This window comes from Nerophis ophidion, linkage group LG08 (assembly GCF_033978795.1).
Source record: "Nerophis ophidion isolate RoL-2023_Sa linkage group LG08, RoL_Noph_v1.0, whole genome shotgun sequence".
In the NCBI taxonomy this organism is placed as follows: domain Eukaryota; kingdom Metazoa; phylum Chordata; class Actinopteri; order Syngnathiformes; family Syngnathidae; genus Nerophis; species Nerophis ophidion.
In genome coordinates this window covers 72,243,812-72,264,879 of record NC_084618.1, presented here as the reverse complement: position 1 = coordinate 72,264,879, position 21,068 = coordinate 72,243,812, and the positions used below count along the sequence as shown (strand labels likewise).

Sequence of the window (21,068 nt, the reverse complement as noted above, 5' to 3'; positions counted from 1 at the left end):
CGTCCTCCATTGGTCTCTCAGCTTATATGGTAACTTCTTGATCACCATCAGCATGTTCGCAGGCATCTTAAGCTCAGACATGTACTGTATGTCATCCATTGCATTACATCATCCTCTTAAGAAGAGACCATATGCTTGAAGACATTTGGCCTCTTCTGCTTTAACCAATGGCCATGATAGTGCTTTGTCCAAATAAGCAGAAGCAATCTTTTGCTCATTCCCAAAATGCTCTTCCAATAAAGCCTTAGCCCTTTGATATGCTCTGTCTGGAGGCATTCGCTGACAGCTTTGAACAAGCTCATGTGGTTGTCCCCTTGTGAATTGTGCCAGGAAGTGCAAGCAGTCTACAGCGTCACCTGTCCTTTCTTCAACATTGTGCTCAAAAGATGTCATGAAGAAATGATATTGAAGAGGATCTCCATCAAACACCTGGGTGTCTCTCCTTGGCAAATGAGAGATGTTCTGTTGTCACGCCAGTAGAGCAGAAATTTCATGTTGCCTTCCCATTATGGATAGCATAATTAATGACTGGCATCTGAACATGTGAGTTTGTTGTATATTGAGAAGCTGAAGCCTTACTGTTCACATTTGTAGCCATTGGGAGTCCAAGCAGCCATTGATGGACTATTTGAGATCCAACATCAACAGTAACTTTCTTTTCATTCGGCTTTATTAAATGAGACTTAGATGTACTTTGACTGTCATACACTCTATGGCCACCAGGCACAAATGAATCAGTCTCAACATTAAGAGCAACATGTGCTCCTTTGGCCATATAAGGTTCCATACCATCTGATTTTTTATATCTGGTGCCTTTCACACTGCTTCCTGAGACTCTTAGGACCTCCATCCGAGCCTGGGCTGCTGCTCTCTCCACTTCAAGCTCAAATCTCTCTTTCCTCTTCCTTATTTCCTCCTCTTGCTGATCCAGCTCTTGCTTTTGTTTGATACATTTTTGATGAGCGAGAAGAGCAGCCATTTCAGCCTCTGCTTTAACACGTGAAGAGGAAGTAGAGGAAATTGAAGTTCTTGAAGTCAATCAATCAATCAATGTTTACTTATATAGCCCTACATCACTAGTGTCTCAAAGGGCTGCACAAACCACTACGACATCCTCGGTAGGCCCACATAAGGGCAAGGAAAACTCACACCCAGTGGGACATCGGTGACAATGATGACTATGAGAACCTTGGAGAGGAGGAAAGCCCCAAAGGAAGTCCCAGTTTTTGATCCATATTTTTTGCTTCCAATATTTGAGATGCTGTCCTCTGGTTGAATGTCATCATGCACTACTTCACATGTGGCCTTCTCCTCCACATTGTCATTTGTTGTATATACTGAGATCAGTCTCTTAGTTTCAGAGAGCCATTGTGCCATATCCTCAATAAATCCTTTGTTGTATTTATTGATGCTTGCAAACCACACTTTTTGTTTATCCTTTTCCATCTCAGCTACTATTTCCACCAATGACTCATGCAGGGAAGTTGTTTCCGTATGTAATTGCATCAAAATGTCCAGTTCAGTTTTCACTTGTGAAACATTTTCATCATTCTCCACGAGCTTCTTTAAAGGGGGAACATTATCACCAGACCTATGTAAGCGTCAATATAAACCTTGATGTTGCAGAAAAAAAGACCATATGTTTTTTTAACCGATTTCCGAACTCCAAAAGGGTGAATTTGGCGATCGAAACGCCTTTCAATTGTTCGCTGTCGGAGCGATGACCTTTCACCCGTGAGGTCACAAAGGGAAGCAATCCACCATTTTCTCAAACACATTAGACACACAAGTCAAATCAGCTCTGTTATTTTCCGTTTTTTCGACTGTTTTCCGTACCTTGGCGACATCATGCCCCGTCGGTTTGTTGTCGGAGGGTCTAACAACACGATCAGGGACGGATTCAAGTTGTCTTACGTAGAGTGTGCATCGATTCACACGGCATGCTAATCGATGCTAACATGGCAGAAATGGCAAGAATGTGTGGATATCCTGCGACACTCAAAGCAGATGCATTTCCAACGATAAAGTCAACAAAATCAAAAAGGATAGTTTTGTTGATGTTATTGACTTATGTGCTAATCAGACATATTTGGTCGCGGCATGACTGCCAGCTAATCGATGCTAACATGCTATTTAGGCTAGCTTAGACCAGACCTGGGCAAATTAAGGCCCGGGGGCCACATGCGGCCCGTTTAGCTTTTCAATCTGGCCCGCCGGACATTCCTAAATCTTTTTTTTAGATCTTTTAGATCAGGGGTCGGGAACCTTTTTGGCTGAGAGAGCCATGAAAGCCAAATATTTTAAAACGTATTTCCCTGAGAGCCATATCATATTTTTTTAACACTGAATACAACTAAATATATGCATTTTTTAATTAGAAACAACATTTTTAGAGTATAATAAGTCTCTAATTCTTTTTAACAACATTGTTATTTCTTGAACAGGTGCGGTAGAAAACGGTTGGATGGATTAACATGCTTGAGAATGTTTTATATTTTGAAAGTTATTTTTAACATCGTGATTAACTGCAGAATTATTCATTACATATCGTGTTAAGCAATGTCAGCTAAGATTTATCTGAGAGCCAGATGCGGTCATCAAAAAAGCCACATCTGGCTCTAGAGCCATAGGTTCCCTACCCCTGTTTTAGATTATGATGTGCAGTGATGTTTTCAAATGACCATAAGTCTTGAACTATACAACATACTTCATTGGTTGGAATCTGCGCTTTTGCATGATATTTTAGTGACTAGTGTTGTCCTGATACCAATATTATTTTGATACTTTTCGGTACTTTGATACGTTTCCAAATAAAGGGGACCAGAAAAAATTACATTATTGGCTTTATTTTAACAAAAAAAATCTTACGGTCTGGCTGACCGGGACTTTTCAGAGGCGGTATGGTATCGTATATAATTCATTAGTATCGCGGTACTATACTAATACCCGTGTACCGTACAATCCCACTAGTTACTATGGTAATCTACGTCACAGCAGGTCAGACGAGGCACCAAGCAGTGTGGGTGGGTAGCGTTTCCATAGAGTGATTACAGAGCAGCCAGCTTGAAATATGGGTGCCAGGGACAGACGTGGAAGGAGATTTTTACAAGAAAATTCTAAAGCTTAGTGATTGTGACGGACTTCCTGCCATCCGTGCGTGGGTTGCTGTGACACTTGACACAAGACGCATCGTAGCAGGTTTGACTCTGATTTATTATTTCAATAAACCTGTCCTCTTCTTGCCATTCGGTCACGCCACTTTCTGGCGCGCGGGCTCTTCCTGCTGGTCGCAGCACACCTTTCGGTGTCCGCTGTCTGCGTCTGGTGCGGGGGATCATCGTGATCTGGGTCTTCCTCGTTGTGCTCGTGGTCGTTGTGGTCGCGTGTTCCTTCTCCTACTTCTGCCTCGATCGTTCCTCCTTCGCCTCTTGATGAACAGATTGAGCGCAGGTGTGTGGTGTACGCACCTGACTCAGCTGGTTGCAGCGGCGCTCCGAGTGTGTCCCGCCTCTTCTTTCCGCCGCATGCCCCGCCGCATGCCCCGCCTCCTGGCCGCCATCTCGGGTAGGACCGGCATTTGTCCTATCCCGCTGTCGGCTCGTCGGCTCAGTCTCTCCACAGTGATATATCACATATATCAGATTGTAGATTTGTTTTTGTTTTTTTACCCTTTGCGTTCATATTTCGCTGTGTTTGTTGCATTTTTGTTGCATTTGGCTTGATTGTAAAATATGTCGATTGAGAGGGGGTGTGACATTCATATGTTGTCAATATTCAGGGTTTTATCGTTCATAGAAAAAAATACAATTCCATTCCGTTTTTAAGGCGGTCTGTCATAACATTTTTTACCATTCAATCAGACTTTATTGTGAGGGTTTGTATTAGTTTTCTTAAAAAATATATATACCGGCCCCCAGACACATTTCTTTCTCAAAATTTGACCCCCGAGTCAAAATAATGGCCCAGGCCTGGCTTAGATGCTGCGATTTCAACCATTGTCGCTGATTGTCTGATCAATGTGTCCGTCGCGTAAAAGATCCGCCAGAAAACAATGACTCAAGCACTTGCTCAGGGTAGAACATTCCTACTTTGTTGTCCAGTCGTTGTTAAAAGTCAGATTTAATGAGTGGTCTCCTTCTACTCACCTCACTGCTCCTTCTCTGTGACACATATGTGGGCGGTGGTAGTACAAACCCCGTTTGCATATGTGTTGGGAAATTGTGTTAGATGTAAATATAAACGGAATACAATGATTTGCAAATCCTTTTCAACCATGGCCGGCTCTACGCAGGGGCAAGAGGGGGCAGAGCCCCCTTAAATAAATGTCTTGCCCCCTCAAATCAAAATTTGGGAAAGCAAATTTTAATAAACTCACAAAATTACTACATTGCAAGTTGACAAAATTATCTGCACTAGCGGAAAAATCCGCCGAAAAAGGGACACACACGATATAGTAGTGTCGGCTTCCCTCTCATCCCTCCCTCCGCTGTGCGTGTATTCAACATTCCACAGGCTGCGCAGCAGACACACACCCGCACACACACCTCAGCCCTCAGTAAACATCCAATCACCGTTGCAGTATGATAGTAAAAGAAAAGGAAAAGTTGTCTACATTTATCATTTACTTGTTAGGATGGGTTTATTTGTGTAGTCTTATGTGTCATAAACACGTTTATCGTCGCGGACTTTCGGTGCTACGGAGTTCCTTTTTTTTGATTTATTTTTTTAACAACTTGACGAGAGCAGTGACAGCGGAGGCTCTGAGCAGCAGTGGTTTGGAAGGCAGAGAGCCTCCACTGTCCCTGTAACAAGCTACAAGTCATTTATGATGCTGTTAATGACGGTAAAAATGAAACATAAGGTATATATCCTGCTTAGCAGTCCTCCTCTGCTGTCCTCTGTTCAGAGCGGAGTCCCTAGCAACGGCCCGTTTTACTTAGCAACGGTCTGGCAATCGACTGCTGGAATTCTTTTTCTGTTGTTTTTCTTATAATTCTACATAGTCAACCTTTAATGTTTCAATCTACATTTTGTAATAAACAAATTGTAAGTTTCATTTGATATGACCAAGACACCTAAAAACAAAAACACTGCCGTTTTCATCAATTTACAAGCAAGTGGGCAACACATACATTGGAGTGAATGAATGTTGTGCCCAGATGAGTGCCCATGTTCTGTTTTATAAATTAGTTTGAGATGATTTTTTATCATTATTCATCAGACTACTTTTCAGTTTTGTAAACATTGACTGTAGTGTGTGAGGTCCTACTTTGGGTCAACATTTATTTGAGAGTTAGGCCATCCAGTTAGGATAAATGTTATGTTGTTGGTTGATAAAATCTGGATGAAGGATGTTTTATTTTATTTTATTCATATATTTTTATTTTTATTTTTCAGTTTCCCCCCCTGAGGGATTGCCACCTTATTGTGGTCAGGGGCTTTACGTGCCTCAGTGACCGTAAGGAGCTTAGTCTTCAGGTGGGACACCCAAGTTGGACAGGTCTGAAGGTAGAGGCCTGACAAAGTGCAATCCACTACTCCAGGTTGGGGTTGGACACATAGCTAAGGACCCATTTCAATGAAGAAAGCATCGTTACTATAAGCACAGAAAAAAAAGGGCTGGAGCATGATGTGTACACATGATGCCCCCTTCACATTTCTGACTGCCCCCTCATGTAAGCATGCCTAGAACCGCCCCTGTTTTCAACCCATATTGAGTTGAATATGCTACAAAGACAACATATTTGATAGTCAAATTGATAAACTTTTTTTTTTGCAAATAACCATTAACTTTAGAATTTGATGCCAGCAACACGTGATAAAGAAGTTGGGAAAGGTGGCTATAAATACTGATAAAGTTGAGGAATGCTCATCAAACACTTATTTGGAACATCCCACATGTGTGCAGGCTAATGGGGAACAGGTGGGTGCCATGATTGGGTATAAAAGCAGCTTCCCAAAAAATACTCAGTCTTTCACAAGAAAGGATGGGGCGAGGTACACCCCTTTGTCCACAACTGCGTGAGCAAATAGTCAAACAGTTTAAGAACAACGTTTCTCAAAGGGCAATTGCAAGAAATTTAAGTATTTCAACATCTACGGTCCATTATATCATTGGAGATCTTTTATCAGTCTGTTGTGGCCAGTGCCCTGTACTTTTCAGTGGTTTGTTGTGGAAGCAGCACCAGAAAAAGGGACTCAAACAGGATTGATAAACTGATGCGGAAAGCCGGCCAAACTATTGGCTCGCAGTTGGGGGCGTTTGTGTCAGTGAGGGACAGGAGGACCCTGGACAAACCCGCTGGCCCTCATGGACAATCTTGCCCACCCACTCCACCAGACAATTGAAGGACAGCGGAGGTCATACTCCAACAGGCTCCTTCAGCTTCCTTCCCGCACTGTGCGATTCAAGAACTCCTACATTCCACACTCCATCCAAATGTATAATCACTCCTCATACAGCAATAGATGATATCCGTCTATTACCTGACACCTTCTATATCAGCTACTTCTCTTTGTTTTTAATGTCTATATTCTATTTTCTGCTGGATTTACTATCTTGTTTATGCTGGGGCTGCCACATATACTGTAATATTGTACATAGTAATTGGTATATATTGTATGGACATATTATATCTGTATATATAATATCTCTCTTTGGCAGCTAAGTCACAGATGACCATGCTAATTTACGCTCTTGTGTCAGACACTTATTTCGATATGATTTTTAATTAATTTTTTAATTTTGTAATGGTACTTTATTATTGATATATATATTTTTTTCGAATAGTTTTGTTACCCTATTTTTGTAAATTATTTGTAATATCTTTTCAGTTTTAATGAATGTTGTAATTATACAATGTACTTATTTAATTATACTTTTCACATTTTAACTTGTTTTGTTGATACGGTACATTCTGGTTTGTTGACAACGCCTAGCATGGCTGTACAATCCAATTCTTGAGTGACAGGTCCACAAACATGTGTAGAGACTTCGTCCCGCTCCTGCTGTGCGATGGTATTTGCAGTACGTTTCCTCCTGTCTCTCTTCTCCTCTGCGAGCTGGCCTCTCCTCAAATCAGCCTCTGCAATACCCCGTCCAACCGCTTGACGCCAGACATTTCGGTTCTCCGCCAGTGTCTCCCAGCTGTCAAGAGGAATATTACACGCCTTCAGATCTTTCTTGGATGCGTCCTGGAACCGCAGGGAGGGACGACAAACACGTCTGGAACCAGCAGCTAGTTGTCCATACATAATGTGCTTGGGAAGCCGTCCGTCCTCCATCCGCCGAACATGTCCCAGCCATCGAAGACGGCGCTGGCTAAGAAGAAAGTTCATGCTATGGATATTAGCCCGCTGAAGAATTACACTGTGTGGAATATGGTCCTGCCAACTAATACCAAGGATACGTTTGATGCACCGCATGTGGAAAGCGTTAAGTCGACGCTCTTGTCTCATGTAAGAAGTCCAGGTCTCGCTTCCGTAGAGTAAAGTGCTGAGAACACAGGCCTGATAAACTCGAATCTTTGCATGTTGAGTAAGAGCGTTGTTTTCCCATACTCGTGTAACAAACAGTTCAGGGTGTCCCTCCAGTGTTGCCGTAAGGCTGTGACGTAAGAGGTCTATATAAAGGCGGGTTGTTGAAGAAGGTGACAGATGGGTATGGAGATAGGTGTAAAGAAGGGAACAATAAAGTGTTGGAGACCGGACCTGCTCTCATGACTCCCTTTTATTATTTTATTTTATCAGTACCCAAATTATGCGAACCCAGGACACTCGGCTACATTGGTGTCAGCGGTTGGATTATTTTAACTGCTGTGTTGAAAAAAAAGAAGAAAGTTTTACACGGGACACGTGAGTTTCCAGTTAGCTGCTAAGCTTCCCGGCCATTTTGCGGACACGTGGTGTGGTGACCACGACTCTTTTTAAGCCCGGAGGCGCTGTTTGACGGACACTCACACGGCATGGATGTCGAAAGTGGATTTTTTTTGTGTAACCGCTCCTTTCACCGACGGAGGGAGCCGACTGCAACCAGGAGCCGGTGAGGATTTTCGGATCCTCCCAACTCGTCCCGTGGGAGACTGGGAGCAGCTTTTAAACAAAGACAATGGACCGGTTCGGGGCCAACCTGTCGGCGAGTGTGCGTGCTCCGGGGGAGAGCGTGGAGGTGTTTACTGCGGGCGTGGCCCGGCTGGTTGCGGAGGCGTTCCCGCGGTCTTGCTGCTGGCCCTTCGTGCCGAGAGACAGCCGACGGTGGCGTGAGAAGTACAGAGCGTGTCGGACCCGTCGGTGCCCTTAACGTCCCCGTGGGCGGGTCCCAGGTTTGTCGGCCCACCCGGAGGGTGGTCATGGACGTTCTGGATGTGGCCCGGAGGTTCCCATGGGGGCCGTGGGGGCCCCAGGGTGTTTCCCCTTCAATTAGACTCTGTATGTTGCTTGGAAAAAAAAAAGGACGTGCACCACTGCCTATAACCCCAAGTCGGATGGCATGATGGAGCGTCATAAACGAACTATCTCACAAACGGACTATCTTGCAGGGGGTCACTGGAGCGACCTCCTGCGCACAATCGGACTATCTCGCAGGGGGTGACAGGGGTAACCTCCTGCGCACCATCGGACCATCTCGCTGGGGGCGACCTCCTCCACATAATTGAACTATCTTACAAATGGGGCGATTGGAGTGACATACTTCGCATCTGGGAGTTTTTGCATGTTTTGAGGGGCCAGTGTGTTAGCCTATGCAATACGGTGTAAAAAAATATATTGTTGATTTATTGTGAATTTTGAATTTTTGTTTCTTTTCTCTGTTCTATTTCCCCTTGTTTGTTACCTATTTTGTTTGTGATGAAACGGGGACGTTTCTAATTGAGGGGGGGACGTATGTAACAAACAGTTCAGGGTGTCCCTCCAGTGTTGCCGTAAGGCTGTGACGTAAGAGGTCTATATAAAGGCGGGTTGTTGAAGAAGGTGATAGATGGGTATGGAGATAGGTGTAAAGAAGGGAACAATAAAGTGGTGGAGACCGGACCTGCTCTCATGACTCCCTTTTATTATTTTATTTTATCAGTACCCAAATTATGCGAACCCAGGACACTCGGCTACACTCGTTTCGCTAGTTTAGCTATGATGGCATTTGCCTTTCCAAGCCTCCTGTCAAGCTCAACATCGAGCGAGAGTTTATTGCTGATTGTCGAGCCCAGGTAGATAAAATGATCTACTACTTCTAAAGTGACACCATTCATCTTGATAACAGGATTTGCAGCACCTTGAACGCCAACATTGGTTTTCTGCAGGCTAACTGTATGTCCAAACTGTTCACAAGCGTTCGCAAAACAGTCACTTAGACATTGTTAGGCTTCTGTGGTGTTGGTAACAAGAGCAACATCGTCTGCAAAAAGCATCTCTCGGATTAACACTGACCTCCTTTTGGTCTTCGCACGTAATCTTACCAGATTGAACAATTTGCCGTCAGACCGTGTGTGTAGATAGACACCCTCAATGGATGTGTCAAAAGCGTAGGACAGGAGTATAGAGAAGAATATTCCAAAAAGAGTTGGTGCTAATACACAGCCCTGCTTAACACCACTGTTGATAGAGAATGAGTCTGAACAAGAACCATCATACAAGACTGTTCCTTTCATGTTGAAATGGAAAGACATTAACATGCTAAGTAGTTTGAGGACATCCAATCTTTTGTAGAAGCTTGAATAGGCCCTTCCTGCTGACAAGATCGAAAGTCTTATGAACATCATGTAAAGAGGTTGACCTTGTTCTTTACTCTTCTCTTGAATCTGCCTGACTGAAAACATCATGTAATGGTCCCAATGTTGCGGTCTGCTGCTCAGATCTTCACATGTTTGTTTTTTCATTCTCAGTCTGACCCGTTTATTTCCTGTTTTTGTCCATCACTATGGTTACACATCAGTCCACCTGTTAGTCTCGCCCCGCACACCTGCTACTAATTTTCACCCTCCTATTTAAGCTCACCTTTTCTATTTACTCATTCTCGGATCCTAATTTGCCCACGCGCAACAGTGACGACTCTCATCATTCTATGTATGTATTTTCTCGCTAGCTCTCACGCTAAGCCAATTTATTTTCCAGCTTTCATGCTGAATGTTTTTGTTTACTCTTTTGTGTCCTCGTACCAAGTTTTAGTTTTCCTTGTGTTTTATCCTAGCTTTCACGCTAGCGTCTTTTGTTTACCTTTTCTGTTTACACCAGTGTTTTTGTTCATAGCCTTTTATTATTAAATAAATACCCTTTAACTTACCTTGTTGTGTTCATCGCTTCGACGCATCCTTGGGAAAACAACGCCGGCATTACCATGCCGAAGAAGAGTCATCACACCCAATTGGTAAAAATATTAAAATCTAATGCAGTTATTGCTTAAAACCAATAAAAATTGTTTATATACATATTAAGAACCCAAAGTAGTGAGAGCAGCTGTCCAAAATAAGGAAATCTGATTAACCGGTTCACAATTTATTAAAATACAATAAAAACAGTCACGTTGGTGATGCTAAAATACCAGATGGTACAAAGGTGATGGGCGAGGGGCCAACAGGCGTGTGGGTATCTTGGCTCCGCCCCTTCCACGGCGTCGTCCTGCACAAAAATTAAAAAGGGAGGCAGGCCACGGAGATAAAATCAACAAAAAAAACTGCGACGCTATCCGGGCTGAAGTCGCACTTACACACAAGGCAGGGTTTCCACTGCCGTTGCTGTAGTTCCGCGTCAAAGTGTGGGGGCACGCCCACTCTCCTCGCCAGTCTCGGTCACTCGCGGGACCTACGTGGGGTCTCCGCAGGTCTCTGGGTCCAAATCGCCCCTGTCCACAGAACCACACAGCAGCGTACGACGCACGAGCCCGCAAGCCCACAGCCAAAGGCAGTTGGGTGTCCCCACAGATCCACAACAGTACGGCACTTACTTGGGCGGCAGAGTTTCCTCTGCCCCTGCCTGTTGTGGACGTCTTGGGGTTTGTTCCGGTAGCCTTCGGGGTCTACTGCGTGGTCCGGGGGTTCCTTCCCCGCCTGCGTGCGTGCGTGCGTTCACTCGGTCGCCCTTGGCCAGGGGTGCCCACACTTTTTCTGCAGGCGAGCTACTTTTCAATTGACCAACTCGAGGGGATCTACCTCATTTATATATATCATTTATATTTATTTATTTATGAAAGAGACATTTTTGTAAACAAGTTAAATGTGTTTAATGATAATACAAGCATGTGTAACACATATAGATGTCTTTCTTTCACGAAGACAAGAATATAAGTTGGTGTATTACCTGATTCTGATGACTTGCATTGATTGGAATCAGACAGTAATGATGATAATGCCCACATTTTCAAATGGAGGAGAAAAAAAGTTGTCCTTTCTGTACAATACCACATGAAAGTGGTTGGTTTTTGGCATCTAATTCATCCAGCTTCCATACACTTTACAAGAAAAACATTGGCGGCAAATTCCGTAGCTTGCTTGATTGACATTCACGGCACCCGAGGGTCTTGTGAGATGACGCTGGCTGCTGCCAGTTCATTATTATGAAAAAATTACAGAGAGGAAGGCGAGAAACACTTTTTATTTCAACAGACTTTCGCGCCGTCCCTTCCGTCAAAACTCTAAAGGCCGACTGCACATTTCCTATCTTCACAATAAAAGCCCTGCTTTATGCTGCCTGCGCTAACAAAATAAGAGTCTCGGAAAGCTGGCGTGCACATCACTTGTGCACGCCAGCTTTCTGAGGGATCGCTTGTGCACGCCAGTTTTCCGAGACTCTGTATTTAGTTAGCGCAGGCAGCATGAAGCAGGGCTTTTATTGTGAAGATAGGAAATGTGCAGTCGGCCTTTAGAGTTTTGACGGAAGGTACGGCGCGAGAGTCTGTTGAAATAAAAAGTGTTTCTCGCCTTCCTCTCGGTCATATTTTCATAATAATGATCTTGCAGCAGCCAGCGTCATCTCACAAGACCCTCCGGTACCGTGAATGTCATTTAAGTGACGTCTTGGTGAAGATTGATGATCACTAATTTTTAGGTCTATTTTTTTTAAAAGCCTGGCTGGAGATCGACTGACACACCCCCCGCGGTCGACTGGTAGCTCGCGATCGACGTAACGGGCACCCCTGCCCTTGGCAAAGCCTGTTGATTCCTCCCGTTCCGGCCATAACCTGCCGAATCCTGCCGTCCTCTTTCTCCTGTCGTCCAAGCCTGTCGTTTCCCTCTGTCGATCCTTCCTCCTCTCTCCCCTGCCTCTCCTTTTAAATGTTCAGTCCTAATGCTCCGCAGGTGTGTCCAATTTCCCGTGCCGTTGGATTGGGCACTTTGGTTGTTAGGGGCAACTAGCTAAAAGGGGCAATGTCTTAAAATACCAGCAAAGTCCACAAGGAGTAAAAACATGCAATTAAAAATACAATCAACTTCTAAAATGAAAAAACGTGCAATCCAAAATACAGTCAAATTCTAATATATAAAAACATGCAATTAAAACTATAATCAAATCCTAAAATATAAAAACATGCAATTTAAAATCCACAGCAATAAAACACCATAAAACTTGCATGGCAAGGAAAAAAGTAAAATCCCCTACTCGTGTCCCGTCACATTCATGTCAGTCGTCGATCTTCCAGCCCTGAAACCACATTGGGATTCAGGATAGATACAATCTGCAAGTATATGTAGCCTGTTTAGGATTATGCGTGCATAAACCTTTCCAACGATGTTCAAGAGAGAAATTCCTCTATAGTTATTGCAGTCACTGCGGCCCCCTTTATTCTTATAAAGTGTCACAATAGTGGCATCACGCATGTCCTGAGGTACTCCTTCTTCCTCCCAGCAAAGACACAGTAATTCGTATAGTGGTTTAAGTAGGGCAGGCTTCCCTTGCTTGATAGCTTCAGGTGGAATGTTATCATTACCATGGTGCTTTGTCGGATGGAAGTGAATCAATAGGTTTTTCAAGCTCTGCCATTGTAGGCACTTCGTCGAGTTCATTCATGATTGGTAGCTCCTTCGTATAATTTAGAGCAGCATCAGAGACAGTTGTTTCACGGCGGTATAGTTCTATAATATACTGTACACATATTAAGTATATATTGTACATATTCGCAGAGGTTGTATTTTACATTGCTATATCTAGTCTATTTATACCTGCATTGTCCTTTCCATCCTTACACTTTACATCATTGTAACTGAGCTACTGTGTTGAACAATTTCCCTTGTGGACCGTTAAAGTTTGTCTAAGTCTAAAAGGTTCAGAGAATCTGGAGAAATCACTCCACGTAAGCGGCATGGCCGGAAACCAACAATGAATGACCGTGACCTTCGATCCTTCAGACGGCACTGTATCAAAAACCGACATCAATCTCTAAAAGCTATCACCACATGGGCTCAGGAACACTTCAGAAAACCACTGTCACTAAATACAGTTTGTCGCTTCATCTGCAAGTGGAAGTTAAAGCTCTACTATGCAAAGCAAAAGCCAATAATCAACAACATCCAGAAACGCCGAGATCATCTAAGATGGACTGATGCAAAGTGGACCTGTCTCCCATCGAAAATGTTTGGCGCATTATGAAGCGTAAAATACGACAGCGAAGACCCTGGACTGTTGAACAACTGAAGCTCTACATAAAACAGGAATGGGAAATAATTCCACTTTCAAAGCTTCAACAATTAGTTTCCTCAGTTGCCAAACGTTTATTGAGTGTTGTTAAAAGAAAAGGTGATACAACACAGTGGTGAACATGCCCTTTCCCAACTACTTTGGCACGAAATTCTTAGTTAATTATCATTTGCAAAAAAAAAAATAAAGTTTATGAGTTTGAACATCAAATATCTTGTCTTTGTAGTGCATTCAATTGAATATGGGTTAGAAAAGGATTTGCAAATCATTGTATTCTTTTTGTAAATTTACCTCTAACATGATTTCCCAAATAACATGGAAACGGGGTTTGTACTACACCGTCAACCTCGTTCTCCCATACTGTATGAACCATCCATCCATCCATCCATTTTCTACCGCTTATTCCCTTTCGGGGTCGCGGGGGGCGCTGGCGCCTATCTCAGCTACAATCGGGCGGAAGACAGGGTACACCCTGGACAAGTTGCCACCTCATCGCAGGGCCAACACAGATAGACAGACAACATTCACACTCACATTCACACACTAGGGCCAATTTAGTGTTGCCAATCAACCTATCCCCAGGTGCATGTCTTTGGAAGTGGGAGGAAGCCGGAGTACCCGGAGGGAACCCACGCATTCACGGGGACAACATGCAAACTCCACACAAAAAGATCCCGAGCCTGGATTTGAACCCAGGACTGCAGGAAGTTCGTATTGTGAGGCAGACGCACTAACCCCTCTGCCACCGTGAAGCCCCTGTATGAACCACATGTCACCATTTTTTGACTTGGAGGTAACCTTTTTTTTTTTTTTTTTTAGAGAAAATAATTTTGACTACCAAGTGAAGCTGGGAGGGGTCAAAATAAACCAAGCAGAGGACAAAAGCCAGATCATCCCTGTGATAAATGCCATTATCCATAAAGGCTACAGGAGAACCCGTGACGCTCTTTACAGTGACGTGGGTAAGTACAAAGTGCAGCACACAACGCAGGGTTTTTTGATCTGCAAAAAAAACTTGCTTCTCTGGTGCAAAATTGGTGTAATTTACCTGGGAATGAAACAACTTTAAACCTAAGCTGCTCAACAAGCAAGGAAAATGGGTTTTATTACACGTTTGACTTAGTGGCTCTTCCTTTTTGTGTAGCTCTGCTTCACCTCAAGTTCATGGACGGAGATCAGTGTGCCAAAGAAACAGAAGTTGTCCGCACCGTCTGTCTACCCAATCAGAATTTCCCTACGGGAAAGAATTGCGTCGTCTCGGGATGGGGAAAGACCGAAGACGGTAATAAGGTCGTTTCACACATTTCGTTCAAATTGTCAAGTGGACGACTGACCGTGTTTGTTCCCCCGCCGTCAGAGCCGTACAGCAACCACTTGTTGGATGTTGTCGTTTCTCTAATCTCCCAGCAAAGGTGCAGAGATCCCGATGTGTACGCAAACTTGTTGGACAGCACCATGTTGTGTGCCGGCGAGCTCCACGGCGGCAACGACTCCTGTCAAGTATGGTTTTATTGTCTTTTTTTTTTTATGGTCTTACGACTCGCTATATCTGTCTCTAGGTAATGCTGCAATCCTTTATGAACAAAAAAACACTTGTCTAACCTATCTGTACATGATTACCGAATTTTTCGGAGTATAAGTCGCTCCGGAGTATAAGTTGCACCTGCCAAAAATGCATAATAAAGAAGAAAAAAAAACATATAGATTTTTGGGGGAAATTTATTTGATAAAACCCAACACCAAAAATAGACATTTGAAAGGCAATTTAAAATAAAGGATAGTGAACAACAGACTGAATAGGTGTACGTTATATGACGCATAAATAACCATAATAAACTTTCAATGCCGGTGAGAATTCGAAAAGTTAAAAAGTGCCTTACTTTGAACTTGTATGCTTCGTGGCATTCAACTGTGAAGACGTCGCTTCGAGTGAGTGCAATAAAGAGTTCTGCTTCACCCACAAACCTTCACTAAAAGATGAATTTTCTAAAATCTTTTAATGGCCTACTATTTATGGCAATGGAGGAAACAATGAAACGGCAAGTAAAACAACAGTTTAAAGGTGTGTGAATGATACGTTGGAAACAGTGGCTCGATTTGTTTTGTAACTAGCTTAGCCTTCTACCGTAAGACCACAGCCTCACTGTCTTCCAACAAAATAATCCATCCATCCATTTTCTACCGCTTATTCACTTTTGGGGTTGCGGGGGGCGCTGGCGCCTATCTCAGCTACAATTGGGCGGAAGGCGGGGTACACCCTGGACAAGTCGCCACCTCATCGCAGGGCCAACACAGATAGACAGACAACATTCACACTCACATTCACACACTAGGGCCAATTTAGTGTTGCCAATCAACCTATCCCCAGGTGCATGTCTTTGGAAGTGGGAGGAAGCCGGAGTACCCGGAGGGAACCCACGCATTCACGGGGAGAACATGCAAACTCCACACAGAAAGATCCCGAGCCTGGATTTGAACCCAGGACTGCAGGACCTTCGTATTGTGAGGCAGACGCACTAACCCCTCTGCCACCGTGAATCCCCGACAAAATAATGATTTTCCTAAAAACTACTTTGAACTGATTGATAGATATCTACATAAACCTTATATTGTCTATTACAAAACAGAAAAATCATCTTTGACGGGCTCTAAGACAAGGTTACAGGACAGAACAATACAAGATAAAAAAGAATAAAACCATAAAAACATAGACACAAAACGTGAGATATAAAAGGGTTCATGTTACGTTTGTTCGGCATCGTGGTGCCGGGTTCGATTACCTCAAGGATGTGTCGAAATAGAACACAGCAAAGGTAAGGTTTAACTATTTGAATAACAAAAGGTGCTAGAAAAGAAAAATACTGGAGCTAAGAAAAGGCAAACAAAAGACGCTAGCATTAAAGCTAGGATAAACAAATAGTAAACTAAACTGGCACATAGGCACACAAAGGGGAAAACAAAACATTTAGCATGAGAGCTAAGAATGAATAAAATTGCGCAGTGTGAGAGCTCGCGAGAAAACTACAGGAATTGCATGTAAGCAAAAGTGCAAAGCAGACATACCGTTGTGTGAAAACAAACTAGAGTCCCAGGCAGAAGAATGAAAAGAGGAAGGCTTATAAAGGGAAGGTGATTAACAGAGAACGGGTGTGCAGGAACCGGGAGTAACAGCTGAAACTAATAAGTAACCATGGTGATGGACGAAACGGGAAATAAACGGATCAAACGGAGAATGAGAAGAAAGATGGAAAAACAAACAATAATATGTGAAGATCCGAGTCACGGATTGCAACAGTTAATTTATTTTTGTTGCATCGGTGTCCACTTGGACTACGTTATAGCTCATAGCGTGGAAGTGGGCGTGGTAAGGAGGGCCTAATTTGCATCCGACAACTCCGCCTCTCAAAACAAAGTGTTTTTCAAGGCAGCCTAAAAGTAGTCATAACAGTGAAATCAATGCAACATTTTGACAAAAGAACCATCATCACGTTATGTGTTTTAAAAATTGAAAACAAAATCCTTTAAAACATTCTGCATCGTAGCCAAAATAGCTATTTGTGTCCTCCTGTCCAACGTTTTTGTACGTGACATGTGGCTTGTGTTATGTTTCATCGGGGCATGCTTTGAGTGTTCTTTTCTGTTTTGTTTTTTTAACGGACTGTGCAGGGTGACTCAGGTGGTCCGCTGGTGTGCCAACACGACAGCGTGCACTACCTTGCAGGTGTGGTGAGCTGGGGCCATGGCTGCGGGCGGCCCTACAAGCCTGGTGTGTACGCCAACGTTCATTCATTTGTCAACTGGATTAAGCAGAGCATTAACACCCCCCACACTTCATTTGAACATGATTGGGAGATTTTTGTCTAGGATTTGTGGGACATCTGAATTAAAACAAAAAAAGGTACACATGTTTGTCACTGACTGTGCTTTTTTTTTTTTTTTCAAACAAATGGTCAATCGGTCCTGCTAGACACCGACCTCTATTTAATAATACAACTTTAACATTTGACAACCAAACAATTAAACAAGGCGACACGGTAAAGAATCTGGGTGTTATCTTCGACCCAACTCTCTCCTTTGAGTCACACATTAAAAGCGTTACTAAAACGGCCTTCTTTCATCTCCGTAATATCGCTAAAATTCGCTCCATTTTGTCCACTAAAGACGCCGAGATCATTATCCATGCGTTTGTTACGTCTCGTCTCGATTACTGTAACGTATTATTTTCGGGTCTCCCCATGTCTAGCATTAAAAGATTACAGTTGGTACAAAATGCGGCTGCTAGACTTTTGATAAGAACAAGAAAGTTTGATCACATTACGCCTGTACTGGCTCACCTGCACTGGCTTCCTGTGCACTTAAGATGTGACTTTAAGGTTTTACTACTTACGTATAAAATACTACACGGCCTAGCTCCATCCTATCTTGCCGATTGTATTGTACCGTATGTCCCGGCAAGAAATCTGCGTTCAAAAGACTCCGGCTTATTAGTGATTCCTAGAGCTCAAAAAAAGTCTGCGGGCTATAGAGCGTTTTCCGTTCGGGCTCCAGTACTCTGGAATGCCCTCCCGGTAACAGTTCGAGATGCTACCTCAGTAGAAGCATTTAAGTCTCATCTTAAAACTCATTTGTATACTCTAGCCTTTAAATAGACCTCCTTTTTAGACCAGTTGATCTGCCGCTTCTTTTCTTTTTCCTATGTCCCCCCCTCCCTTGTGGAGGGGGTCCGGTCCGATGACCTTGGATGAAGTACTGACTGTCCAGAGTCGAGACCCAGGATGGACCGCTCGTCGGGACCCAGGATGGACCGCTCGCCTGTATCGGTTGGGGACATCTCTACGCTGCTGATCCGCTTCAGATGGTTTCCTGTGGACGGGACTCTCGCTGCTGTCTTGGAGCCACTATGGATTGAACTTTCACAGTATCATGTTGGACCCGCTCGACATCCATTGCTTTCGGTCCCCTAGAGGGCGGGGGGTTGCCCACATCTGAGGTCCTCTCCAAGGTTTCTCATAGTCAGCATTGTCGCTGGCGTCCCACTGAATGTGAATTCTCCCTGCCCACTGGGTGTGAGTTTTCCTTGCCCTTTTGTGGGTTCTTCCGAGGATGTTGTAGTCGTAATGATTTGTGCAGTCCTTTGAGACATTTGTGATTTGGGGCTATATAAATAAACATTGATTGATTGATTGAAACTAGGGGTGTCTAACTCATTTTAGATCGGGGGCCACATTGGGGGTAAATATCTACACCCAAGTGGTGGTAAAAAATCACGGCACGATAGCTTAAAATTAAAGACAACTTCAGCTTGTTTGCTTTGTTTAAAAAAAGAACAAGCACATTCTGAAAATGTACAAATCATAATGTTGTTGGGGGTTTTTTTTTACACCTACATGTGGCGGTTAATAGTATTCTACCTTTATTTATCATTATTTATATTTTCTGAATAAATTATGTGATAATCAGTCGACTAATTGGTGTTAATTTTCAAAATCAAATTTCAGTATGGTATTTATGTAGTTTAATCATTTTCCTCAAATGATGTACTGACATCATGTGGTATATTTTGTACATATGCAGCATCATCTACAAAGATACAAAGATTTAACCCACTCAGTGGCCTAGTGGTTAGAGTGTCCACCCTGAGATCGGTAGGTTGTAAGTTCAAACGCCGGCTGAGTCATACCAAAGACTATAAAAATGGCACCCATTACCTCCCTTCTTGGCACTCAGCATCAAGGGTTGGAATTGGTGGTTAAATCACCGAAAATGATTCCCGGGCGCAGCCACCGCTGCTGCTCACTGCTCCCCTCCCCTCCAAGGGGTTGAAGAAGGGGATGGGTCAAATGCAGAGGACAAATTTCACCAGACCCAGTGTGTGTGTGACAATCATTGTTACTTTAACTTGACTTAATAAGCTATTGCGACATCCAGTGGACAAATTTAGAACATCTGTTTTGTTCATTCAAAAATTTCATGTTAAATTTTTAGACTTGGCTAACTCATTAAAGCTGTTCGCGGGCCAGATCCAGGCCTCGGGCCGTACGTTTGACACCCCTGGTCAAGATGCAATATTTGTGTACTGAGCAGCCAGGACAACACATTTGCTTTTGTGCTAGTGCGGGGGTCGGCAAACCGCGGCTCTGGAGCCGCATGCGGCTCTTTAGCGCCGTCCTAGTGGCTCTCTAGAGCTTTTTCAAAAATATATGAAAAATGGAAAAAGATGAGGGGGGGAAAAAACATATTTTTTGTTTTAATATGGTTTATGTAGGAGGAAAAACATGACACAAACCTCCCTAATTGTCATAAAGCACACTGTTTGTATTAAACATTAGGGGTGTGGGAAAAAATTGATTCGAATACGAATCGCGATTCTCACGTTGTGCGATTCAGAATCGATTCTCTTTTTTTTTTAATCGTTTTTTTTTTTCATTTTAGTTTTAATTTTTTTTTATCTATCCAACAAAACAATACACAGCAATACCATAACAATGCAATCCAATTCCAAAATTAAACCTGACCCAGCGACACTCAGAACTGCAATAAACAGAGCAATTGAGAGGAGACACAAACACGACACAGAACAAACCAAAAGTAGTGAAACAAAAATGAATATTATCAAAAACAGTATCAATATTAGTTATAATTTCAGCATAGCAGTGATTAAAAATCCCTCATTGACATTATCATTAGACATTTGTAAAAAAAAAAAAAAAAAAAAGAACAAAAGTGTCACAGTGGCTTACACTTGCATCGCATTTCATAAACTTGACAACACACTGTGTCCAATGTTTTCACAAAGATAAAATAAGTCATATTTTTGGTTTGTTTTATAGTTAAAACAAATTTACATTATTGCAATCAGTTGATAAAACATTGTCCTTTACAATTATAAAAGCTTTTTTTTTTTAAATCTACTACTCTGCTAGCATGTCAGCAGACTGGGGTAGATCCTGCTGAAATCCTATGTATTGAATGAATACAGAATCGTTTTGAATCGGAAAAATATCGTTTTTAAATCGAGAATCGCGTTGAATCGAAAAAAAATGATTTATAATTGAATGACGAACCCCAAGAATCGATATTGAATCGAATCGTGGGACACCCAAAGATTCGCATTCCTATTAAATATGCTTCATTGATTCGAGTATTTGGTGAGCGCCGTTTTGTCCTACTAATTTTGGCGGTCCCTGAACTCACCGTAATTCGTTTACTTGTATAACTTTCTCTGACTTTCTAAGATGTGTTTTATGCCGCTTCTTTTTATGTCTCATTTTGTCCACCAAACGGTTAACGTTGTGCACAAAGGTGAGTTTTGTTGATGTTATTGACTTATGTGGCGTGATAATCAGACATATTTGGTCACTGCATGACTGCAAGCTAATCGATGCTAACATGCTATTTAGGCTAGCTCTATGTACATATTGCATCATTATGCCTCATTTATAGGTATA

At 42.8% G+C, this 21,068-nt stretch overlaps 1 protein-coding gene across 3 annotated transcripts in view; it reads left to right on the top strand.

The window, feature by feature from the left end:
• LOC133558334 (hyaluronan-binding protein 2-like) overlaps positions 1-17,559 on the top strand; it is a 34,495-nt gene extending 16,936 nt beyond the window's left edge. For all 3 annotated transcript variants that reach the window (XM_061909623.1, XM_061909621.1, XM_061909622.1), the window contains 4 exons: positions 14,440-14,582; positions 14,765-14,902; positions 14,978-15,120; positions 17,287-17,559. In XM_061909623.1, the coding sequence (XP_061765607.1) occupies positions 14,440-14,582; positions 14,765-14,902; positions 14,978-15,120; positions 17,287-17,484 (622 nt within the window). In that variant the 3' untranslated portion in view covers positions 17,485-17,559. The remainder of the gene's footprint in view (positions 1-14,439; positions 14,583-14,764; positions 14,903-14,977; positions 15,121-17,286) is intronic.
• Positions 17,560-21,068: the final 3,509 nt, after the last annotated feature.